This window comes from Pagrus major, chromosome 14 (assembly GCF_040436345.1).
Source record: "Pagrus major chromosome 14, Pma_NU_1.0".
NCBI classification, from domain to species: domain Eukaryota; kingdom Metazoa; phylum Chordata; class Actinopteri; order Spariformes; family Sparidae; genus Pagrus; species Pagrus major.
In genome coordinates, this window is record NC_133228.1 from 12,677,368 (window position 1) to 12,704,605 (window position 27,238).

General features: G+C 39.5%; 1 protein-coding gene across 6 annotated transcripts in view; it reads right to left on the minus strand.

The window, feature by feature from the left end:
* Positions 1–264: 264 nt before the first annotated feature.
* Positions 265–27,238, minus strand: part of tfec (transcription factor EC) — a 56,113-nt gene continuing 29,139 nt past the window's right edge. For 3 of the 6 annotated variants that reach the window (XM_073480676.1, XM_073480671.1, XM_073480672.1), the window contains 7 exons: positions 9,145–9,399; positions 8,291–8,392; positions 5,872–5,992; positions 4,141–4,197; positions 3,939–4,014; positions 2,829–2,976; positions 265–1,510 (listed from right to left, as the gene is read on the minus strand). In XM_073480676.1, coding sequence (XP_073336777.1) covers positions 1,031–1,510; positions 2,829–2,976; positions 3,939–4,014; positions 4,141–4,197; positions 5,872–5,992; positions 8,291–8,392; positions 9,145–9,399 — 1,239 coding nt within the window. In that variant the 3' untranslated portion in view covers positions 265–1,030. The remainder of the gene's footprint in view (positions 1,511–2,828; positions 2,977–3,938; positions 4,015–4,140; positions 4,198–5,871; positions 5,993–8,290; positions 8,393–9,144; positions 9,400–27,238) is intronic. The other 3 variants (XM_073480673.1, XM_073480675.1, XM_073480674.1) reach the window with 3 other exon arrangements.

Sequence of the window (27,238 nt, forward strand, 5' to 3'; positions counted from 1 at the left end):
CTTGTATCTTGAAGTAAACATGTATGTAACGCTGTGATCCTACCCTCTCACTGAAGTTACGTAATGCAGAGACAATAATAGAGGTTATTTTAAAGGTAAAAAGAAAGTGACATAATGGTGCTTTTAAGTTTTTCAGAATGTTTGAAGCTGTATGAATGCCAACCTGGAGTAAATTACATCTTCCGTGAGACGACAACAAGAAGCCAAAATCAGGTATATCAAAAAAAGGGGTTTATTATATTTTTCCCACCCCTTCTATAAGAATAAAAAAGGTAACATGTTAGATAATAATATATATCTTTTTTATGAATACATGGATTAAAACATGTATAAATACACAAACACTTATGTAACAAAAACACTTAAATGGACAGACAAGCACCAAAGACATGTTAGGCATTGCGGTGAGTATATAAGTTACATGCTCATATCTTTTTAAGACAAAACTGGGAGATTGAGTAAGGCACATCACACAATCACAATCCTGACTGTAACTATTAAAAATCCTTTTGTGAAGCAGTAGTATTTTCATTTTCTTTGAAAAAAAAGAAAGAGAAAAAAAAGGACAGTTTTGATAAGTTTTCAGTGATTATTCTGAATATGTTACAGTGTACAGCTACCACAGTGTTTACCAAAAATAAAACAGTAGACATGCTCATTTACATTATTTACTTGAAGGCTGATAAATGTCTCCCTTTTTCTTGTGAGTCTGTTTCTGCATCTGTCCGGGAGGCAGAGAAACATATCGACTGTCTATAGTGAAGGAGGTGGGGGGAGCAGGAGGTCCATGATCTGGTCCTGGTTGAGCTCCAACATCCACCTGATCAACAAGAGCTACACAATTTATATACAAGTGGCACTTTGAGGGGCACTGTCAGGTGTGTTAGCTGTCATTTAAATTATTGGCAACCCTGTGAGTGGTCATGATTGTATGCCCGGAGCCATCAGTCAGTCTTTTAAAGGCTCTGTGTATGCCCTTTACCACTGGGGATTACAACCAAGAGATAACAAGAGAGTTTGTGTGCGACCCTTATAGGTCGTCACCCTCGGCAGAGCTGAAGCTGCTCCTGCGGCTGCTGTCCTTGGACGCAGCTCCAGGCGAGCCGGCCGAGAGGAGCGGGTCGGTGCCGAAGGGTGAGAGCGGGTCATCCATCAGGATCTCGTCCAGCCGGTGCTCCTCCTTGAGCGTGGCGCTGAAGAAGTCTGTGAAGTGGGACAGCGGGTCGGAGAACGTGGTGCAGCCATCGGCGACAGTGATGTGATCCTGCGGCCCGCTGGCGGAGGGGATGGACTGCACGCCAGACACCACTATCCTCTGGAGGTAGTCGCTGTTGGGGTCCTCCTGGTAGAGAGGTGGCTGCTGGGGTTGCTGAGCCTGGGGGGACGACTGTTGCTGTTGCTGCTGTTGTTGTTGTTGTTGTTGTTTGAGGAGATGGGAGGATAGTTCAACTGTCCCCAAGGCTGTCGCCATGTTGGGGAGGCCATGTGCTCGTGCCTGGATCTCAAGCTCCTGAAAAACAAAAGGAAAAGAAACCATTAGAGTTAAAGTTCTATTCCTGAAACATTGCAAGAAAAATGACCTCCACACCCATTATGTCTTAGTCTTGAGAAGATCTGAATAACTTTCTAAAAATATGTGAAAGCAGAAAAAATGTAATTTCCTAAAACATGAGCAGCATTGCAATGACATCACAGGGACAATCACCGCCACACCTCCACCACATCCTGAGGTGAGGTAAGAGTGAGCCACACTCCCACTCTTATCACAGTGTACATGATGAGCACATCATGACAAAGCCCTGTTTGACCTTTCTTTGACTGTCCCTTTATCATCAGTGGTGGTCAGAGTTTCCTGGATAGTTTTGTCATCTTTGATTACAGATTCTTCCCATCATCGGAGTAAACTCAGATAAACCACTAACTAAAGTTTCCAGGTGTACAAGCGGCCTTCTGCGGTCGCATTTGTCGCCAAGTATATCGTCTCCTCCTGAAGAGCTGCAATCATTGTCTTCATTTATCAGGTAATTAGCAGTGAGCTTCAGTGAGATCAGAGGAGTACTGGGGAGGGGGGGGGTGGAAGGATCTTGTGTAAACAACAGTAGGGGGGACGGGGGGGAGGTGGTCAGGGGGTGTAGTTTAGGTTTTGGGGTCGTAAAGCTTTGGTGGTGGTAATGTGTGTACCCTAGAGGTGGAATTTCAGCAGAGGTGTGAAGTAACTCCAGAGTGAGCCCTCTGTCTTTACCAAACTGATCTTTGGCATAATGAAACAGGCCTGTTAGATGCCTGGAGGAGGCTGTTTTCTAATAAATCAGTGATGTGAAAATGGAGTTTAAGTGGAAAGACATTAGTGGGACATTAGTGAGTTGATTGGCCAACAATTTGTGTCGAGGAGTAAACTAAAACTTATTAGGAGGAACACTGGCTTGTGTTAGAGGAACATGAGAAGCATCGAAGTCTATACTAAAAACTGCACTTTTAAGTATCTCATACTCAAGCTGAATTTCTTCATAGTGCCCCTTTAAAATAGGCCTACACCTATATATGTATGTATAGGCCTGTAAAAAGTTGTATAGTGTACCTTTAAAATGGGAAGATGTCTTGATTTTTAGGCCTTAATCTGCCTTGTTGCCTTTAGTTTCACACTTTGAATTCACTCACAACTCATATTGTGAATATACCTTTACATTTTAAGAATACAATATATTATGGCAATACTATTTTACTTGTTTTAAGTAAGAGTTGATCCCTTAGTATTATTGTAATGTAATGTAATGTTTTATTTATAACAAAACACACTAAACATATTTACACTGTTATACTTTTTTTACCTGGATCCTCAGCAGCAGCCTCCTGTTCGCCTGCTCCAGCTTCTTCTGACGGCTCTCCAGCTCCCGAGCGTGCTGCTGCTCCTTCTGCAGCCACCTTATGTACTCCACGGAGGCCTTCAGGATGGTGCCTTTGTTCCAGCGCATGTCGCTGCAGAAAGAAGAAAATGTTAGAGATAACCTTTTACACAGAACCCCCTGATGTCGGCAGAATATCCTCCGCAATAAAAAAAAAGAGAGAAAGAAACGGGGGGGAAAAGTTTTAACACAGAGGTTTTTTTTTCCTCCTTTTATGATATGAATAAGAAATGGTGATTTACATGGGGCAATTATTCATCCTTGGACATTACATGAGGACACTGAATGGGAATTTTAATAGAATAGTTAAGTAGCTATGTGGAAAGTCCATTCTCGTACCTCCTTGTTCGGTAAAATTAATCCTCGAGTAAAAATAGGTGAGGGAAAATGAGCTAAGTAGGAGGAAAGGGGGGGAAAATGGAGCATTGGACTCGAGGTGCTAGAGTGCAAGTCATTCTTTTGCAGATATTATTGCTTTTTTTAAGAAGGGAAAAGGGGAGCCGCAGTAAAATTGTCCTTTTCCACACGAGTGAGACGTTGGTCTGATCAGCGCTAATAATCTCTTTTATCCTGTGTTAATGGCGCGACGACAACGCTAACCCCTCCATTTAAATTCGAAGCAAAGTTCAATTGCGAAAGATGGCCGCTGGATTTCAATTCAGCTCCACGCTCCATCTCGATGTTCCAATTGTGCTTCAAACTTTGATTCAAATGGTGTGGCCTGCTTCTTTGCATTTGACCCCTTTCCTCATCATTCATGCTTTGAGCTGAACTGCCGGGGACCCAGCGAGAGGATGTACAGCTCTTGGAGCGTAGACTACAATGGAAGTTCAAGTGCACCCTTGAAATATGACTGAAATGTGCTCGAGTGCTCATTTGAATTCAATGAACGACGTTTAGAGTGTCTTTGTGCTTCGAATTTAATATGCTTCAGAGCCAGACAAGGTCTTGGAGTTGTTTCAGTGACATGACGTGACGAGAAGCAGGGCCATTGTTTCAATAAATACATTTAGATTTTCCTTTTTTTTTACTTACGGATCATTCGACTTTGGTATGAGTGTCCCCAGCTCTTTAATCCTGTAGTTGATGTTGTATCTTCTTCTTCTTTCAACTAAAAAAGAAAGAGCACAAGATGATTAGGGGCATTGTCTGCCGCAGTGCTAAAGGCTAAAGCCATAACTCATTTTTCAGACGATAAACTGTGAGGGAGTTGAAAAACGCAGCGGGAGACACTTACTCAAATTATGGTTGTCTTTTTTCTGCCTCTCTTTGGCGATCACTCTTGTGTCGTGTTCTGCAGAAAAAAAATGAGTCACAGCGGGGAACAGATCGATTAGCAACGCACACTAATTTGGGAACTGAAAGACAACGAACGCCAAACACCACAAAAGGTCCAGTGAGGAGACACACAGTCACAGTTGTTTTTTGGCGTCGGGGTCAGCCAGACTGTGGCCTGCCCAGACAATAGACACAAGCTTGACCTCCTTAGACACACGCTGAAAGAGCCTGATTTATCCCCCTTGAGCATGCACAAAAAATAAAAGCGGTGATCACTTTTAAACTACTCACTACACAATCAAGCAAATTTACCAATCTGTGCGGGAGAGGCACAAAAATGCCACTGTGTCCATATTTGTATTCACATTCTTCCAAATTACATAATTTGGGACCTGAGATTGGATTTCCCAATTTGTCTCTGTTGATTCAATCAAGACCATTTAAACTCTGTATAACAGCCCATTGTCCTCTGCGCCCAAGCTCAAATGAAACAGATGGCAATTTACTTATTTGCCCGTTGAGAGTGAAGGGTTCTTCAGGCATACTTTCTATTTCCTAAATCAATTAGTGCTCTTTGCTGTGATGCATGACATTAATCAGAAAAGTCTTAAAGGCTCCTTTGTTATTTCTTTCTTTTTTGGCTCTGTGACGAAAAAAGTCTACACGTTTCTACAGACTATTAACAGAACGGATGACAAGCAGGACTGGAAGCAAATCAGCGTATAGATTCGTCTTTTATGCACATGTACAGTGATGGAATGTAACTGACTACATTTACTTGAGTACTGTACTTTGAGATACTTGTACTTTACTAGTATTTCCATTATCTTCTACTTCATACTTCCACTCCTCTACTTTTTGGGGGCAAATATTGTACTTTTTACTCCACTACATTTAGTTGATTACTTTAGTGAATAGTTACTTTGCAGATTACATGCTGCATCAGAGCCCAAGTAATTAATGTTATCAGTAATCAAGTAAAAGTTTATCACAAGCATTCAACATGAACACATCTGGACAGGAAGGTAATCTGAAAAGTAACTTGTAACAAAAGCTGTCAGACAAATGTAGTGGAGTAAAAATTTGTAATCATCTCAGTTACACAAAGGACTTGTTTGTTGAGTTTCCACTGAAGGAATGTAACTAAATAGATTTACTCAAGTACTGTACCTTTGAGGTACTCGTACTGTACTTGTCTGCTACTTTATACTTCATCTCCATTACATTTCGGAGGCAAATATTGAACATTTTACTCCACTACATTTATCTGACATCTTTAGTTTCTAATTACTTTGCGGATTACAAGTAATTAATTTATTTTATTACAATCAAATAAAAAAGAAACTGATTCCGATCATCAGAAAAATGCTGAATATTGGCTCTGATAATCAACCGGGACATTTCTCAGTACTTTTGATACTTAAGTACATTTAAAGGGGCACTATGTAGTTTACATAATGACCCTTTCATGTCCAATGACACTTTCAGACTTTTACTCAAATACTATTCATATTTTAACATGATATCTTTACTTTTGGGCACCTTTGGGTAATTTTTGGTTTAAATTCACTTGAATCCTTTTTATGTAATGGAAAAAATGTGTGTGATTTTAACTGTAACAGCAATGTGATCATGTATTACTTCATTAATTGGTTAGTTGTTTGATCAGTGCTATGGTATGGGTTCATACCTGTGTATTCCCTTTTAACAGTGAGCTTTGTGGGGTTAGATGTGGGACTCATTCCACCATTAGGGGCGTTCATACCTTGTTCACCCCCATAGACGTCCAGCATGCTGCCACTGAGGGACACCTAGAGGGGAGAGAGAGGGAGACGGAGAGAGAGAAAGGAAGAGAAATGATCAGTCAAGGAGCAAAACACTTGCATTTCACACATGCGTTCCACAGTTTAACAAAGGCCACAACACAAATAGTTGTTTTTAGCTGCTGTGGGGCTTTGTTTAGCATGGTGAGAGGAGCGATTAGAGCCTTGTAGGGAAGGTTGTCAGCCCTCAGGCCTCTGGCTTTTGGCTTCCCAGCAGGGAGTTGTAGCATCTACATGCCACCCTCAGCAAGACAGGGCAGACTTAGCTTTGATTGTCTGCTCATCTTGCATCACAAAGAGTAAAAATAACTTAACAAGAACTCAACCTTGCCCAAACCAGGTCAGTTGTCTCCATCTAACCCTGACATCCAACCAAGGCTTGAAGGCCTCTGAGATTTGGTTTGACAAGACATGCCTTGATTTGCTAAAGCCACCATTTTCAAAACCCCTCCTCTTGAAAGCGCTCCCAACACAGAGATGTCCTCTGTGTTGAAAATAGCATCCCATTAGATGAAAAGGCTAGCTAGGTCAACTGCTTGAACAGAGGCAAAACTGTTTTCCTATGGGCCTCTTCTCGCCTGGGAAAGCATGCATCAGTTCTGCGATAAGACGTCTTTTCACGGACTCGGCGGAGATGTCAAAGATGTAGCGTGCTGACACACATGTGTGTCTAATTCGCATTTGCGCATTTATGGGAAAATGCTACAGAAGCCAGCATGCATTCCAAGCTGCGTACAGCCAATTTTGTGCACGACATGTGTGTCAAATCAAACTCCGAGACGGGTGAGTGTGATAAGGCCGCATGTCAAGTCAAGAGATGGGAGGGGACGGAAGGCAAGAGAAGAAACAAAACAGAAGAAAGTGCAGACTTGTCAGATATCTGCATTCGGTTGGGTTTGCATGTGCGTTTTTTTTTCTCATTATCTCAACAAGATGGGAGAAGAGGCGGAGGAGGAGGAGGGGACAAAAGTGCTTATCAAAATGAAAGATTGCAACAATTCCCCTACTACTCCTATTGTAATCACTTCAATCCCTCTCCCGTCTGTGTTCCTGGATGTGTTGACACGGCGAAACGGCGTGATGCATCGTACTGTATGACTAATTAGGATGAATTGATCCATTTAAGCATGGTATCATTTCTGAACAAGCCCATGGGGACTGTATGCATTAGCCCAATCCAATGGCTCAGTAACTCTCTCCAACAAAATAAAAAAATCTCCCAACTCCTCGCTCCTCTGTCGCGCTTCTGTCCTCATTTGAAACCTACTGGCTCTCCTCTCCACCCTCACGCCTTATCTTCCCCCCCCCCCCCCCCTCCTCCCCTCCTCTCATTCCTTCTCTGTCACAGTATCTGTAGTGTTTTGCTCCGTTATCTGTGTGTATGATTCTTTGTCTCTCTGTATTTAGGGGAGTTAGGCCAGATTCCCAGTATTCCCATCCCACAAACTCTCTCTGTATTTGGTTCAGGTGTTGCTATGTGCTCCGGCCAAATGGATCCCTTGTCCCAGATTTTTGCTCAGAGTTTTTGAATTCCTTCTCGGCTATGAATCCTACTGACAGGTCTTGTCCGTGGTACCATTTTGTAGTTGGTCTTCTTCCCAAGAATTCAGCTTCTTCTATTTGTACGAAAAGTAGATTTTTGAATCCCGTTCCCAAATCGTCAAATACTGACGCTTTAGGGTGGCCACCGACCCAACCTACGATCCCAAAGCTTCAGTATTTAGTGAGTTGGGAATGAGACAATCAACTATTCCTACAAATAGGACCTTTAAGTATGTACCTATGTCAGAAAGCCTTTTTTGGCTTAATCTGCATTGTTGATCTTTTTGAGCAATGTGAGAAATGTTGCTAAGCCCCACTGAACTTTGACTCATCTCTAGACTTAAGCTGACCTCAAACTAAGACAGGTCCCCCTTTTCCCAAGCTAGTCAAGCCTGCGCCTAAATGTTTGGGTGGAGGAACCCCACTTTCAAGTCCAGACAGTTGATTGTTGAGCCTCATTCCTAACTCCTCAAATACTGACGCTGTGGATACTGGCTTTGGGTTGGTGGCTCGCCCGACCAACCAACCCAAAGCGACTTAACATCAACTGTCTTACAAGTCGGACCTTTAAAGAACTTAACTTTGCATAAACCTAACTGCACTTATGTGAGCAGGTTAACAAACAGGATATGTTGCAGAAATCAATACAAAAGACCTTCAAACTGTTGATGGGTTAGGGTTAGGGTCTGTTGCATTTTTAAACAGTGTTATCATGTAACTGTAGTTAATGTGATTCATACTTACATTGTTTTGCATTATGATGTTAGGCTCCATGCAATCCAAGCCTCCATCATTGAAACCGGATTCAAGACTAATTAGGTCATCAATAACTTCATCCATTGGAAACTAAAAGAAAACAGTAATTTCAGTGTACTCATGGACAGACTGACGATGTTTGTACCAGAATCTCAATACTGTCCAAGTTTGATCTTTGGAAAATCTCAACATTCAAACCAAAATAGACACGCAAAAAAGGGGAGGGATTGTCCGGAGACTAATCCAATAACAGACGAGTTCTCCACCGCCGTGTCACTCTTAAGTTAGTTAGCAGCGTTGGCAGGAGAAACACGCATCTGTTATCAAACTAGTTTCCTCTTTTGAAAGGGTTCTCTCATCAGAGACTGCATGTCTGAAGTTATTGATGAGCACATCAGAGAGAGGGGGAGATCAATAATGGCATCACTTTGTTTAGATGATTAGATGGAAGTACTCCCTGAGATTCAACCCAATCCATATAGAAATGTTTCTTATACTTGTGAGTTATATTATATGTTGATATATATGATATATGTGTATCCAAACAAACTGTCAGCCATGATTTATCTCTTCTGAAGACAGAATTTAAAGACACAGTTCTTACAAATCGCATGAAAGAATGAAAACAGAACAACGCATTTCTTTCTTTTAGGAAGGTGAAGCATTAACAGGAAAACGTGTTGCGAAATTTGCAAAAATTATGACCCACAGATTGTCCGTATGTGACCCCGCCTTTAAATGTCATTTCACTCTTTTCCAGTCAACTCTAGGCACATTTTCATTCTCTCAATTTCAGTTCCATATATCCAGAAACTTCAAAAATGCTTTCTTTTTCCACTCACCTCGCTGTCATGGTTGGCCATAGTGAGCAGGGTAACAGGGCTGTTGGGGTTGCTGCTGTCACTGACCGAGGCCATGTGTCCGTTCCTCATGATCGGCATGGTGGCCAGCGGCTGGCCGGGGGTGTGTGGATGTGGAACGGCGTGGCCCTGCCCGGCCGAAGAGGCCAGCTTGGAGCCCAGCGTCAGGTACTGCTTGACCTGCTGGTTCTGGGTCTGGTGGAGGTGGAACTTGGAGTTCTCCAGGTGGCTGTGTACCTGCAGCCAAAGCAATCATGCACATGAAATCAGTTGAGAGGTCGGTGAGTGCACATTTTTTCCCTCATACCGGTAAATAAGCGCTGACTAACAACCTATGTACAAGAAGTGTCCACAGCAGCTGCCGATGATCTGATTCAACACACAGAAATAGTTGCTAGTCAGAATTTTCCCATTATTAGTCACAGAGCGAACTTACGGATTGTATTTTGTTGACCTTAACACACATTAAAGTGAGTCATGTTTGACACTTGAAGCAAGAGTCTTTATGAGAATTAGGACTCATTCTTGAGGCGCTTCCTCAAGTAAAGTATTTCCTTATTTTGTTGAAAAACGTGGTCCAAAACAAAAACTTTTTCAGAGAACAAATGCATCATTTCTGGTTACTTTCCCGTTCCATTTATCTGTAATCGTAAATACGTACACATAAAGTCAGCAGTCAAGGTTGTCAATAATCAAACCGCAATAAAAGCATTACAAAAATGTTACTTTAGAAAACAAAACATTTAAAAGAAGTATTTCAATTTTTTTTTCTAAATTTCAATATCCTTACATTTGAAGCTCTGGTTGCGTCCCGCATCGTGTAGTAACTGCAGTCAGTTAAGTGTGGCATTCTCAGAAAAACAGATAATCTTCAGATTGGTTTGTTATGGTGTCGCAGCAGGTCAACTTTAGGCATCCAGGTCTTCTGCTGCTGCTATCCTGTTGATCTGCTGACTTCTCACTGAGTGTCTATGCTATCCAGTCCCCTACCAACGTCTTATAAAGGGCCCTAAGTGAGCTAATTAGGCCCAAAGCTGGGAGTAAGCCTTTATGTTGCGTAGCATGATAATCACTTCAAACACTGGAGCGTCAGATCACCAAGGGTTTGATCACTGCAGGATATCTGCCTTTAGTGTCTATCACTAATTCATTTGAACCGCCCTTTTTTGTCCAGTTGACCAATCAGAGGTCAGCTCACAAAGTCCTCTGCAGCCTGCTCCAGGGGTTGTGGCAGCACAATTGACCCTTGTTCCCCAATGGGGGTTTTAAATAACTCTTCTTATGCCATTTTTAACCAAGTCTTTTCATTCATTCACTGGGTTCAATTTAGAGAACAGTTTAGTTTTATCAGTTTTGAGAACAATTAGCAGTAATAAAGCTATTTTAAGCCCTTATTACTGTAGGTTGAGGTTTTTGAGGGAATGTCTGATCTAAAATCGTCTAGTTGATTTGTCTAGTCTAGAGCTCACAAAGAAGCTCACTGTTGTAACTTGCTTTATTAGTTAATGGCCTGTAGATAAGTTCTTGGTAATAATACATGTATTGTTAGCAGGGGCATTATATTAGTCTTGTCACTTGTTGATGGTCATCTTGTCTGTGTCTTTCACCCAGATTTGTTGTAACTTCCTCTTAAGAGCGTTCCACTCACTGGTCAGAATAGCGTGCTCGATGGGCTTGCCTGAACTTGTTTTTTAATAACCACATGAATACTTTTTACCATGACCTTAACTGGAAATCAATTCGAAGTAAATGAAAGCTGGTGTGGTACTACGAACAGATTTATTAGACTATGTAATGTGACCTAACTTAACTGATTGGTGAAGGGAAATGTCATATTAAAGAATTATTTTATTATCCTCCTAACCATCCCTGCCCCGATATTAATATTGTCACTTTACATAACATTACCACACCCCAAAACAAATGTCATTTATCAAATGACATCACAGAAAATGAAAGTATTGGGATAATGCTAAATGCTAAACATAGAATTTAGCTAAAGGCAGATGAGTTGAGAAGTCAGCTAAGTCAAATATGTCAGAAAGTCCACAGACCAGATGTAGACGTAGGCCTACACATGCCCAAGTTCCAGACCCACCATCTTATTTCTGTATTTCTTGGCAATGTAGCCTAGCACAACAAAGCACCATAAATAAACAAATGTATACTTTTCTCTACTCTGTGATGTTAAGGTAATTTCACTCACTTGCCAAATTACCAAACGCTAATATTAGAGCTAGCCCTAGCTTACATAGCTATTGTTAGCCTAGCTACCATTGCTAGTCTAACTAATTCAGAAATTTAGCGCTGATTTAGCGCCAACTTACCAAATAATACTTATTTTTGGCATGTTTGATTTATTAGTGAAACACAATCAGAGATTACATCAGGTAACACTCCATGTCACAGGACATTAATCAGGCAAAGCCTATATATAGCATAAACTATTTATTGCTATCATCGTAGCATACACCATTCTCTACTGGCCTAGATATAATTTGGCATAGACATGGGGTATTTTCTAATTATGATCTGTATTTTTTAGTATGAAATTACAATGTGTGTATGTGTAGATCACATCTAATATAGTTTAACTTTAAATCCTAACATTTATGTGAGCCATTTTAATTGTCATTTGCACTAAAACAGTACTTCTAGAACTGCGTATGTTTCTTGCTAACTCACTCATGTTTATTATACAGCTATATTTACTGTGAGTTGCTGAAATTAACCTTACATTAGCCACCATTAGCTGCATCTAAACTGAGCAAATAAAGCTATAGCAACAAAATTGTGGTGAGTTATTTTAAAGAGGACGACTGTGTCATTTCGTCTCTCAAAAGTTGCATTTTCACGGAAAGAATTTAATTGATTAAATGAGAAGCTCGCTAGTAAGTAGCGCATTATGTTTTCAGACTTCTCCCAACAATGAAAGTTTTTATGGGTTAAATGTCAACCAGCGAAACACTGCTTAACCATATAGGGACTTTTGGCAACATTGGAATAGGACTTGATACTAAAACTCAGCATTAAACCCTCCATGTCAGCTAGACTATCTGCCCCCATTCACCTAACTGAAAACAGACTCATCACAATACTCAACTTGTCAGTTGTGACTGAGAGCTCTTATCTGTCTTCTCCAGGCCAAACAACATGCCAGTTGTTAGCCAATCAACATTTATTTCCACTACGGATAGCAGGAGGGATGCCAGAACTGCGACACACCACATCTGCTTTGTGTGACAACAGTTTGTCCTGCTTTCACTTCAGCTTTCTCACTACTGTAAATGCCGGAGACACGCTTGTTATCCACTTAAGGGAATCTGATTAGATTTGAGAGGTAATGGCGCTTCAGTCACCGAGGCCAACCTTGACAATGGCGGGCCTGTGCATGTGTGAAGGGGACGTGCTGGAAATTATCAATGCCTGCCAGAGTACACATGGGACAGGAATGAGATAAGAATCAATCCAGGCTCAAGTTTGAGGCTGTAACTATTCTGATGTTTGAGACACAGTTTTTCTCAATGCGGCTACTGGCACCTGCTACAACAACTGAAGCAGTGATAGAGAAGAGGTCACAGGTTCACTTTCCATTCATACACATTTGCGCAATTATTCCTGACGTGCAGACGGAGAGCAGAGAAGCTAAAATTCCCAATTTACTCAACACAGTCACATCAGTCATAGTGATAGTTTTGCATATGGGTGCTATTTTTTTTAATGTTTATACAAAAAATAATAATGCATCCATTTAATGTACTTCAGCACAGTTTGCTTTACGCTACAGCTGCATCTCCCTAATTTCATTATCTTCATTAGGAGACAGTGAAAGCACTAAAATAAAGATGTCAGAACCAGACAAGAAAACTCATTCCACACACACACACACAGCCTATTTCACACACATGAAAGCAGCAATTTGCTCAAATCTAACAAATTAATACTCTGCTATGCTCTCCTGTGAAGTCACATGTGTTTTTCCAGCAATTACATAGAATATGTGTCTGATTTATGCAAGCAAGTGCACAGAATTGCAACTATAAAGCATGTCACAATGCTCTAATAACAACTAATCTGCCATCAAATAGAAATAACATCCATATCCTGCATTATCAGGGCACACTTATAGGCCACTAGTAGATAAAAATAGATTACAGACACACACTTAATTCTAAAGTCCAGTTTCTTTAGCCTCTATGAGATGCATTGGTGTGATTTACCTCAGAGTTAAAAGGTGTATTTTCTTTAGTCCCACTGAAATGCAGCACACAAAGCCCTTGTAGTACAGAAACAAACAGGTGTTTCTCCCAAATGAAAAGCTCTTGCCTAACTCAGTTTCAGTCTTGCCCAAGTTCTCCTTTCACTTCAGAAAAATCCAACAACTTATGAAACACTTGGTGATGGTGACACTGACTTAGCTGTACAAATTATGTACAAAGCCTTGGAGGAGGTTTGGATTTCATTTCTGCAAAAATGCTGTGTTTTTACAACATATTGACACAGTCAGGGAACGCGGAGTAGCGACGCTTAATTATCTAATTTTCCCATCTTGAATCTGGAGAGATAAGATGAAAGTGGAACAAAAAGACTTCTCAGACATGATTTCTGTATTTTTGCTGAGCCTGCTAACCAGTAAATAGCTGTAACCACACACCCCAGATTGTGAAATGTGAGGGGAGATAAGGCTGGGATAGCAAACTGATCACAAAGTTTGCATTCCGCGGTGGCTATGCAGTTTTTCTGGTTGTAGGTGCACGCCTTTCATAAAGCACAATCGATTTCCCTTGCATGCAAACACAAACAAGTGCACACATAGTTACACACATTTCTATATCCGATCTCGTCCCCGTTTCCTTGGCCTATAGTCAAGTTGCTCCCTCCCTACCTGTAGAAGCTGCATCTCTGTCAGGGTGATCACTTTGACCACGCAGCAACGACTCATGGCTCCCAGAGTGGCAGCGTCTCCCGCCACAGGAGCTGCAGATTCTTACAGAAGATCAAGAAACTGTCGGGGCGACAGCTGTGTGTCACCAAGACAGGAGAAGAAGAGGAAGAAGAAGAGAGGTGCTGCACACTCCTTCCTCAGCTTTTGCAGAAATATCGGAAAGGAAGGCATGACACATCAGCCTATTTGGGAGCCGCACAGGCCGTTTCCTCTGTGTGTGTTCGACGTGTGTGTGTGTTTTTGGCCACGGAAAGGCCTGACAGAGGCAGAAATACAGATGGCAGTTAGGGAGTTGCACTGTGTGTGTGTGCGTGTGTGCGTGTGTGTGTGTGTGTGTGTATAGGGGTGTAGTAAGTTGACAGAATGTGAGTTCCTGCTTGTGGATCACCACACTTTTCCTTCCTGCAGAACATCCAGCCCAGCTCAGCACATTCTCCCAGGTTATCTTCACGACACCCACTTCCCTTGGAAGGCTTTTTAACCATCAAGCTGCACACCAACTTTGGGAAACGGACAGAAATGTAATCTTTGTATGTGTGCAAATGTGCTCAAACACACAGATGTGCATTCACACAAAGTTGTTATCATGTTCCAGTCACTGTCAGGCCACAACAGGCCTTCCCAGAATGTCTCTGAGAGAATTCCTAGACACAGCAAAACTGGACGAGGTCAGTGCAAATCCTCCCTCTGGTCTCCACCTTTAGGTATTAAAAAACAATCTGCTAAATCAGAAGCCAAGAAGATATTAAGTACAGGAAAGTAAATCCTACAGAGGTTAATGTTTCTGTTAAAGAAAAAATCTTCAGACAACTTTTTGTCCTGTTTTGCTTGAACGGGGGTTTGGTAGTGTTTACCAAATTAACATATGACCCTGTCCATGTTTCAACATTGTGATGGACAATACAATGGCATCTTTTTAGGGGGTGGGGGGATGTGTTGCTCTTTAACACACCACTGTCATGTAGTATCACACAGTCACTCTTACAAGCAGAGAAAACTACCCTCACCAGTGAAGGAAGTCAGATCAAGTCTCACATCCCCTGCCGGGTCTTCGTGACCCCACCACATATCTTAACTAACTAGTAACTTAGCTGTGTTCAGCAGTGGCGCCTCCAAGGGATACAACCACTGGCCAGCCCTCTTGCGAGTACACCCCCTCCCATAGTGAGTTGCATAAACCTAACATGCTTCTATCTGATGTTTAACATCAGGTACTATTTATTTACAGTTAATCAATAATCAGAATAAGATGAAAATAAGACATTGATCGTCTCCCAACAGTGCTAACACAGAATGATGCTCGTTTTTAGTCATATCCAGGGAGAGCTACAGTTTTATACTCGAAGCTGAATCGGGGATTATTGCAAACATTAACCGAAGGTTTTGTATATTTTGACACGTCAGAACTTAAATAGAGGGTCTTAAATGTAATAAGGCGAATCGAATCACAATAATTTAGTTAGATCAGGCCAGTCCATGTTATGTTTTTAAAGAATCATTGTAACACTGTAATGCACAATAAGCCAGTGTCTCCGCCGAGCTGTTAAATTGCAATTTGTCCCACACGTGTCCATGCTGGATGACTTCTTTAAAAAGGAGAATGCCGGTCTTGATGCAGCTCCGTGCAAAAATGAGCTCTCATTATAACCAAACAGATTAATAGCCTGTACATTCTCAGTCAGCTGTACGGACGAGCATTATTTATGCTGCTGTGTCGAAGTCATTTTGCTGCTTTTTGAAGGTCAACAAGACACATACTCTTCATGTCTGCTGTGTCTTTGTGCGAGTGCCTGTGTCTATGTGTCTATTTGTATTCTTATTTGACCATTACCCATGTGTATATTTGTCTGCTTCTTGTTGATTTGACGTCTGATGTCTGCACGCAGTCTTTCAGATCTAGCCAAAATTCCTGGCTGGCCATTTTTGGCTCGTCTTGGGGCAAGCCACTCACCTTTGTTAGTCCCCCTGCATGGCATGTTTAAAACATCAGGGACTTCCTGTAAGAGTTGGTCTGCTTCTGAGACAACACTTCAAAGTGCAGCTCCCACATCTGAGGACTGTTTTATCCTGCTAGAAAAGGAATGCATAATGGACACGGCACCACTGCACTTTTAATGATTCTCATATGAATTAAATATTACAGCCATTTTAACTGGATTACACATAAAAACTATGTGTGTGAGTGTGTGCTTGTTACCTTGATGAAATATTGAATTTATGAAAATGGTCTGCCTCCACAGCAGTGTGTGGAAAATAATTAAAGCTCAAATGACTTCATTACCCAGAAGAGTTTTGATTGTAAACAAATGAGATTTGACTGATCAAACATTTCTTACCGAAGAACATTGGGTACATATTAAAAAGTGCGCTATGTACTTTTGGGGAAGTAATTTTAAGAAGGGAAAGATCTTCATTGACTGATTTTTTTAAATAACAAACTCTTTGTTTATATGTGGCGGACTCTGCCAACTTTCTAGACTCAAACAGTGTTCTGGGGACCTTATTTTCCTCTGAGAACAGCTTCTTTATTCAGTTATGGAAAAAATTGAGTTTGTATTATTACCTCGTTAATATTGTAAATATTAAAATTCTTTGTTTGAATTTCTTCTCCAAACCCACACAGTGCCCCTATAAAGCCTAAAAGAGTATTGAAATGCATTTCCTGCATCGCAATAAACATGTCTCTTGCAGTGGTGATATTCATTACTGTTCTATAGTGACTGTGGCAAGTAGTAAATCTTTAAAGGCAAAGTTCCTCAGCTGCTTGGTACTTAATACTTAGTACAACTTAGTAAGCAAACTTAAATTTAAAAAGGAGTACTAGTAGTTTGAGATATTGTATCAATGCAAAAGCTAAAAATGCTCAAAAATATGTGAAGTACATGAGTACACATTCCTTGAATAACTTACCAAAGTATCCTAACAAAGTCTCTCTATTTAGTTACGGACTCATTTACTTAATCGTTTTCAGACTCATAACTCATTTACGGACTAATTTACAAACATTACATTACATTACAGTTTCAGTCAAGTGAAAGGCTTCATAAAGCCGAGTGAGAGAGAGAGAGAGAGGAGAGAGGAGAGAGATGAAGAAGAGGATGCAGTGCAGCCTGTCCTCACCGCCGGTACAGAGGAGATGTAATTAGTCGAAATGGAATAATATAATTTTTGCCGCTAAATCAGTTAGAGCGCTCTGTGAGCAGTGAAAAGGAGCTTGTTCACAGGAACACCTGAGGGACTGTAGACCCAATACATACTGTTCATGCACACAGTCCTTCGCAGAGACTCATACACAAACACTGATAAACATTAGCTCCTTGCATATGTTTTCGATGTCATGTTGTCAGATTAGACTGTGGAACTGTATGTACAGTATGCCACCTGAACTAGCGAGTGTGTTCAGGTGCACCAGCATCGTCACGAATGATTTATACTCTGACGTCTGACCTGATAATTCACCGGTATGCTGTTAACAAAACTTTTGCTCTTTTGGACATATTCTTACCATGCAGTGGCTAACCCCCATCTATGCTAAGTGCTCGTTAGCTAACACCATGCTAAAAAACTTAACATCACATGACGACATGTTAACATGTTTCATCACACCTGAGGATGGACAGGACCTTTGAGCTATTGGAAATGAGGGAAAACTGGAAGCAGTTAAGTAATTTGTCCTCGAGTCATTCAACAAGAGCATACAGAGGTAATAGACTACACTAAGTGCAGTCTGCTTACAGCAGTACATTTGTTTTGATCTATTGAGTGACAGAATTGAATAAAAATGTCAGAAACATCTTTTGTTTTAGGTTAAGTTTTGCAAAGTAGCTACTTACTAGAGGTCAGCCACCACCAACAACACACTCCCATAGACTGATCAACAAACGTGTACCTGTGCTAATGTGTGTGGAGGTGAGGGTTGGCATAGTGGACCAAACCGCTGTGAGGCATATGAAGGGGGATTAGAAAAATTAAAAAACACATTGTGTTCAATGCATATTATAATATTATTTAAAATGACATGTTTATGATGCTATTGAGGGGGACAACGCTGTGTTTTTCTGTCCCCCCCCCCCCAAAAAAAATTGGGATTTACAGTGATAAAAGGATGCATTCAAGTAAATACAGGAAAATGGGATCTAATCTTTCAAGGCAGATCAAAGCCCCAGCTGCAAAGCTGCTGAGCAAGACAGAGTGAAGGATTGTGGGTAAACTGCTGTGTAGTGGTTGTGGTCCTGAAAGGGGCACCTCATCCTTGACCCTCACTGTCCAGTGAGCTAGAACAGGATAGACCGGTTGTTATCATTGCCTCTCTGAATGATGTCAGAAAGCTGTACTGTAGACAACTTTAATCTCTCACTTTGGCAGACAGTGAAAAGAAGCCCCGGTGGGCTCCGACTATAACTACGAAGATGAAGTCTTATTAAAATTATGCACATGATTGATTGTGAGACAATCCCAGTTCACCAAAGTAAAAGCCTTTCAAGCCTGGGCAACAGCCTAAAGACAAAATGCTCAGTGCACAGAGAAAGACATCCATGTTACGCTCTCTAAAGAAACCCATGCACTTTGACTCAATGCACCTTTGCTTTCATAAGAGAGCCCCCTTAAAAAGAATGCATGTCAAATGCCGTCTAAATACACTTACTGTTTACTCCGGCTGGAGGATGTCAAGGTTATACATGTAGAGCTGCTTTACTGCACTAATGCAATCAGTTTTGGAGTTGTACATGTGCAGTATATAATATGATATACTGTGGATTTAATGTCTAAATCAAATTCACATAAAAACAGATGTAGATGACAGACATAAGTAAAATAAAAGATGAAATACCACTATGGAGTGATTTAGATATAGAATTAAAAATGAGTGAGGAAAAGGTCAAACACCTTGTTAGTCACCTTTAAACTCACCTGAAAACAAAACAAAACACAGTTTCATGACTGCATCTTGTCCGGTTGTGATGCTATAGTGTTAATACAATCTGTCAGCAGACAGACAGAGGCAGACGAGGTGACAACAAGAACAGCTGCACTAGAGTGGATATGATGGGAACCTGGTAACAGTAATCTGCAACTTAAAACAAATGTGGACCAGGGGCGGAAAGTGGCGAAATACTCCTGTGGTTATTACTGCTACAAAAGGTGTCCTGGGACTACATTTAGCCATGCTGACACACACACAGCGACTCATTAAGTGAATATATTTTATATATTAGTGAATAATACCAGCCAGAACTCAACAACAAAAAATACCAACAACTGGTAACAAAAAAAGAAACAAAACAGCTGAGATGAGCTGTAACACCAGAGTCATGATCCACTGTTCTGACTCTTTGTCCTCTTTGCACTTATTCAGATAAGAGTAAATTATTTAAGTCAGTAAAATGTCAGCACAACACTGTATGGGCTAGTTATGTCTCTAACAGTAAGAGCAATTAAGGCATTTGCAGTCAAAAACCTCAGGTCGACTGCACTGTGTGGAAATCATTCTTCCATGGCATGTCACACAAGATTTTAGTTTAAAAGAAAGGACGCTTGTATTTGACATATTGAGTCTGATGTGTTAAAAAAACACGTTCAGACTTTAAATACAGCCATATTAGTCTAATTCCAGTGTACAAGTCCACAGTGATGTAAACAAGTGCCAAGTGTAGTTAAAAGCCATTAGTATGAAATCATTACAGTCCAGACAATGGCTGTATACAAAGTAAGTGCTCTTCCTTTTCTGGAAAAGGACCCACTGATTGTAAAGTAAACATGATCTGATGGAATTGTCCAGACTGAAGCTGAGAACTTACAAGAATGAATGAGCAAGACTCAATAAAAGAGATGAATCAGATATATATTGATCCCCTCCCCCCTCCCCTAACTTGATTGTGGGAAATTAAATAATTCAAGAGCTGTTTAATGAGATCTAAGTAGAAAATTAAATCAAGCTTTGACCTTATGAGAACCAATAGCTCATTGTTGTCTCTGTTCACTGAGGAGGCTGAAGGACTCGAGCTCTAAGGTGAATACTCTTGAATATTCGACCATGACTTACTGAAAAAGTAATCCTGATGGCACAAAATGATCTGTATTTAACACACCTGTTAAACTGAGGTGTGTTCAGACGAGCACGGAGAAACCTGAACAAAGAACATGGCAAAAAATAATAGTCTGGACGCTCTCAATAAAAGAGATGAAATGGCTAATAATATAAGAAAGATATCTAATAATGTAACTGTGTTACGGAGAAAGGAGATTGCAAACAAAACCAGAAAGAGCAAAATTGAACATTTCTTTAGAACGAGAGGAAGTTTTTCCAAACTTAATTAATTTAGTTCAGAGTAACCTATTAGAGACTGATAAAGTCAGGAAATAGTATTGTAACTCAATAAAAATATTATACAACATGATGTAACAAGAAAGTGGCTGATTCTGCATTTGTTAACGCTGACGTCTGAGTGTATCATACATAATAGACTGAAGTTACACTGTTACAAGCAGTTACAAGTCCAATTTCTTTAGGCTCAGTTTGTATTGCATGTCTAAAATTAGTCATTCAGCAGTCGCCTGTTGCTTACATTTTATACAGGGTTGCCCCTGTGATGAAACACTCTTCCCAACACACTTTTATTGTGTTTAACAAAAAATTTATAAGGCGAAATAAGTTACTCTCAACAATACCTGTAGTGTTTCCACTTGTTGTTGAAAGCCACTATTTCCACTGTTTCCCACACAACTGGTAGGAAAGTTAATGTATTTGTACAATAGAGAATAATAGTGCATCAGATGGGAATTTCAGAACATCTAGTTATTTATTCTATCCGTTGAAGTTGCTATAACCATTTATCCACAAGCTATTTAACCAGTTATCGTTGATTTGCTAACTACCAACTTTATTTATTAGCCTCCTTTTAGCTAACTACTTCAAATGTGTTTCCATTGTGTTTAGCTATTTAATTAAACCATTTCAATGTTCTGAGCTTTTTAAAAATGATCATTTACTTGAGCCAACTATTTATCCATTAGTCTACTTCTAGCTTGCTTTTTATTTAAACAGTGTATCTATTACTTTAATCTTTTTAACCAAGTATTATTTCCTTTAGGCTAACTACTTCAACTGTTTAGGCTACTTTTAGCTAGCTAGGCCAACCGGTATTTATTTTAACCATTTACTGTATCGGTTACTTTAACCTTTTTAACCAATTATCATTTACTTTAAGCCAACTACTGTATTTCAACTGTTAAACTCTTTTCTGCTATTTTCTTAAACCATTTACCCTTTACTGAAGGTATTACTTTTTGCCATTTCACAGTAAAGCCTATTCATTACATTTAACTAACTGTTTCAACCATTATCTATTACTTTTAGTTAACTTTTTAGCTAGCTGTTTAGACTTTTGTCTCAAAGTTGGCTCTCCATCACAGCATGTAGCCTTGTGGTCAGCTGGTACATCTGACTCAATACAAGGAAGTATTTTATAATCAAATCATATTTTCAGTTTTTCAAATTAATGGAGCCACTGCACTGCTCAGCAATCATGGGAATCACTACAGTCAACAGTGAATTGTGAGCGATTTCAGAAATTTGAGTGGGTCTTTATATTTTCTTAGAATGTACTTATTTTCACATGAATAAGAGAACTAATAAAAATTGTTTTTCATGAGATTCACTTCTGGAAAATTGAATGAGTTTTAACATATTTCAACACAGCTCCTCTGACCTTTGAAGCTTAACATGGCATCAAAAAGAGGATCCTACTCCTACATACATAAAGTGCATTTGTGGGCTAAATCTGCCAGGCACTGTTCAAAAGCTTTTGGTGGAGATATATTGATCTCCCTCCCACCCCTTAACTTGATTTTGGGAAATTAGATAATGCAATAGCTGTTTAATAAGAACTAAGCAGAAAATTAAATCAACTCTGACCCTGCCAGAAATAATAATGTATGGTTTGTGCCCGGGACAAAGAGCTGTTTGTTCGCTCTGTTCCGCTATCTTTGTGCATCTTCATGCCCCTGCCGTTTGAACGAGCGAGCCTCTGAGACAAAGGGAGGCAGTGCTCCTCTTCCCAGCAGTGCATGAGAGGAAGACCTAGAATGAAAGTGAAGGGAGTGAAGGGTCACATGCAGGTTTGTTCAGTTTGTATACGGTCTTGCATCCATGTCATGACAACATAGTTCTTATTTAATAGCTTGAATCGTCTCTCCCATGAGAAATCTTAACTCCACATGGATGCAGTTCTCTAAATACAAAGCGCAGCTAGCAGTCTTAAACTAGTGACAGATCTCTGCTTAAAATCTTCCCAAATTTGTTTGCTATTGGGGCCAATAAATCTTCCTTTTTTTTTCTTTTATGGTAATATAATCAAGATGAATTTTCCCAAAATTTATTTTCCGGTTAGTTTATTGGATCATGCAACTCCGCCAGCCATCCTCTGTCATCACTCCAATTGCCAGTCTTGGGTAAATTTGGGTAATTAGCTGTGCCTGAGTTCAATTTAGTTTCTGCATCATTTAATCAGCGCCAGTTCCAAGTGTGTTACTGAGTTTTCTCTTATCATTTCTAATTCGCTGTTGTAGACTACCATGTGCCTCCTCCGATGCACATGCCAGCCACTTCTTTTTTGCCAAAATAAGATTCACCAAAGCTGAACAGCTGCACCAGTCAAATCAGAACTGGACCTATGTGAGCTCTACACATGGTACTCAAATGATTTGAACATAGAATTCAATGTGCATGTTTGGTTTGAACACCCAACCACGATAAAGCAACTACACATCACGTACAACACAAGTGTTTAAATCATCTAAACCTCACAACATGTGGGATGCCGGTCCAAAACACAGAGGAAAAAAGTACTAGTTCGAGTAAGAGTCTGACTTTCATGCTTCCAAGGTTAACCTCAACTTAAATTGTTTCCTATCCCTGACCAAGTGTTTTAGTTTCCCAACCTTAACAATACCTTAAAGGTCCTATTAATAAGAAAAGTTGATTTTTGAGCCTCATTTCCAACTCATCAAAGAAGCTTTGGGATGGCGACCGACCCAACCTACAATCCCAAACCGCCAGTATGTGACGAGTTGGACATTAGACTCAGAAATCAACTTTTCTCACTTATTTGCCATCACCACTACCTAACAACCAACACCTGACCTCACCATTGTAGTTGCCAAAGCGAGAATGTTAAAAACAATCGACATTGGGCATGAAGAGAAGTTGCCATCAACCACATTAGCCCACAAACTTTCCAATGTTACCTTGGCCTCTGGTTTAAAAGTCCTGTGCCACCACTATCTCTTACCTCAGTGTCATGAGCAATGTACTTAATACTTTTGATATTGAGTGTTTAAGATTATGAATAAGATATGTGGACAATTAAGGTCTAATACAGTTACAGTGGCATGACATGCCAATTCGTATAAAGACTTCATTCAGACATGTTTGAAGACACAAAAATACTCTTCTATTAATACAAAAACCGTGTCTGATCTGTTTAATATGTTCCCCAAAATAAAGTTCAACTACCTTGTAAAACATTTCTTAAAATTGCATCTTCTTCCTTTCCCCTAATTGAAATATCCAGAATCTATGAATGTGCAAATATTTTTTTTATTAAGTTGAAGTTTAACTGCTGGTCAGATGAGGTCTCTCACTTCACTGAAATGTCCAATTTGGGAGCATAAACTCAAACTTGTGCGAGTTGCATCCCGGAACATGATTGGTTTCCAAACTTGCGCTGATGTTAAAAAATCATCTTGCATGTACTCATGTTGGAGTTAGATTGAAGGTGGGCACGGAGAACCTCTCCTCCCTCAGCAGACGAATGTGAGAACAGCTTCCTCGCATCAGTCTCTGCTCATACATCATTCTGTACAGGCAGTGAAGTTTAAACATTTTAAACATTTAGGGGGTCCTTTTACTTAAACATACTCATTTCAGCTCTCATTTCTCTGTCACTGCTCGCTCTCCTCTGCTCCCACCAGTGTCAGTGTTCAAGCATGCGTTGCATTTCTTCAACTTATGCGTTGATAATGCATGCGTGAACTGAAACGAATGTCGCTTTACTGTTTTTTTTCACCCCGCTGTCTGTGAAGTTTTCACAATGACAGATCTCATCAGTGAACCAAAAATTACCATGAAACTTTGTTATAATTCTGTTACTAATACTCATATCTGATTACTTTCTTCTCAGTGTGTTCGAGCAGTAAAACGTGCACAGAAGTGTGAACAGCATGCTACAGTGCTCGGGGTTTAAAGGATTGCTGATGGTTATGCATGCAAACAACTTGTAGATACTTTACATTGCAGCTTACCATTAGTTTTTAGATTGATATCTTACCTTCTAAACAGACATTGGTCTCAGTTTATTTCAGCAGTTATAGGTCTTTGTACGTAAAAGTTATAATATCTTTGTGGGGTAATGTGGTTGTGAGGAGAAACAATTTTAAATATCTGCCTAACAACATTTACTTATGCAAGAAAAAAACAGTTTATCTGAATTTTTTGTCTCCTGGGTTTGATTTTCTTTTCATTTTTGAACATAATGCACTGAAACCTTGGATCTCAGAGCGTCACTGAACGCACCACCAAACAAGAATCTTCAGTGTACCATCCTTTTACCTGCCATGCAACATTTGCGAAAAATGGTTGTCAGTAAGCATAAATAGGATTTGTACTTCCTGGGCTAAAAAAGTGAAAATCCTTTGATCCTTAATGCATTTGAGCTGTTGCAAATTGCGAGTAAAGTTAGCAAAGCCTACATTAGCACCCCTCTTCATTTTTTGTGTGCGAGCCAGAACTATCCAGAGGTCATGAGTGCATTCTGTGCTTTCGGAAAGACTTGAAGCAACTCCCACCAAAGCTAATGCTCTTGATTTTCCCCTGCCACTTTTTTTTCTCTCCCTCTGTCTTCGCCTTATCTCACTCCCTCTCTGTCTATCTCTTTATCTATATCAGTCTCTCTCTCTCCATCTCTGGTTATGTTAATGATCTGATGTGCAGGCAGAGGAGGCACCTGTGCGAGGCTAACGTGAGACGACACCGATCGTTTCATCACAATGGGGAGCCCTAGAGACCAAAAGACTCACTTAAAAGGCGCATTTCAGGGTATTAATTGCTTGACATGGCTCACCCAGGTATGGGAAACCTTTCGTACGGCAATTAAAGGACCGGCAGAGAGAAAGAACCATGTTGTGGTCGGCCAGAGGGATGGCTGGAATATTTCAGCTTGTGTAACAAGGTATTTCTCACAAAATCACGTGTCGGGAGTAGACAAAGTTACGGTTATTGAGTTAGCCACCCCCCCACCCCCCAACCCTCGCTCTTTCATGCCGTGTCTGGTTCTGTACGTGAGCGGGAGTGATTTCACATGACCTGTGGTTTTCGCCAGGACCTGTTGTTTTAATCCCAATACCTGGTATCATACAAGGTAGTAGGATTAAAAGGGTTAATAGTAAATACATAACAGACCTTGAGTGCATAAATCCTTAAACCTTTCCAGATGCTATCCCAAAGAGCTAATGAGAATGCTGGCTAGAGGTGTGAAAATGTGAAAGGTAAAGACTTAATGACATATTTGGACTGTGATGCGTGTTATGAGAAAATTCTGTTGAGTTTTCGACTCAGTGCTTCTTCAGGAGTGATTAAAGGCCACAGCATTAACATCAACAGTAAAGTTTGAATTTTTGTTCCTTTTAATTTTTCACAGTTTTACCAAATGTATGATTTAAAAAGGTGACTTTTTTTACAAGTCTGCTTGTATATGTCTATACTTTAAATTTTTAAATGTTAAAAAATAAATCATCAAGTGAAATTGATTTATTAAATTTAAGTTGGGTAATGCATTAAAAACAATTCTGAGACACTCATAAAGCTTTTATTTCCGTTGTTTTTAAGTTCTAATAAGTAGTTACAAATGTCTTATTAACCAAAAATAAATGCGATAATTATGCTATCATTAACCCTCTTATAGTATTATTGTTATTATGTTGATAAGCATCATATTAAAAATGTTAAGCAGTCTATTAATTCTAAACAAGTTTCTTAAAAGTAGTTATAAGTGTCTATAACCAATAATAAATTGTTAATTATGCTATTATTAACCCTTATTTAGCTTTATTGAATGTTATTAACATTGATAAGCAGTCATTGAACTGTTAACAAGTTTCTAATAAGTAGTTTTAAGTGTCATATAAACCAATAATACATTTGTGAATTATGCTATTAAGCCTTATATAGTATTATTAATAGTAATAAGCATCTCATAAGGGCCAATAAGTGGCTTATTAACTATTAATTAATGCTTGTTTCAAGGACTTTATTATAAAGCATTATCTTAAGTTGTAAGAACTAAAAAGTTTTAACAACTTAAAGTTATTAGTCAACTTTTCTTGGTCATTTTGAGGTAATCTTGAGGGAATTTGTCAGATTTTACAGTGTATCACAATGTTTAATGATTTGCTGTAAGTGTCCACAAATCACATCCGTTCAGTAAAACAATGCAATTGGTTTTTACGAATACATCAAAGTAGAATAATAATTTTAAGCTGCTAAAGTGTTTTAGCTCGTACAACTTAAATTTAATGGTCTACTTCACTTTGTAACGGTTGACTGACTTTTTTTTAAGTAAAGTCAACTTTTAATATGTACAGTGTACGTCACATACAAAATAAGATGATTTACAGCCCTTAATCACCACATTTGGAGATGCATGTTTTTTTAACTGAACAAAAAGAACAAAATTCAATCATATAGACATAAATAATCAAATTAAATAATCCAAAAAAAACATGACTCACTGTTTAAAAAGTTAAAATATTTGAATATTTTATTTCTGTATTCCATTATTTCCATTTAAAAAATATTATTAAAAATAACATTATATCATTTTCAAGCATCTGTACTGTAATAACTACAGTAATTCCTTGTTTATTACGTCATCAGTTTTTAATCACTGTGCTGTGATTCACATTTAAACAGGGATTTCAGGGTTGAATTGTTTTAATACCCTTTTGAATTTGATTGACTCGAATGCCCTTTAAATACACAATTACTCATCCCTACATTTGACATGGGTGCCTTCTTCATTTTTGAGTCGTCATAGTCTGTTTTACAGCTATCTGACACAATGGCACTCTTTATCT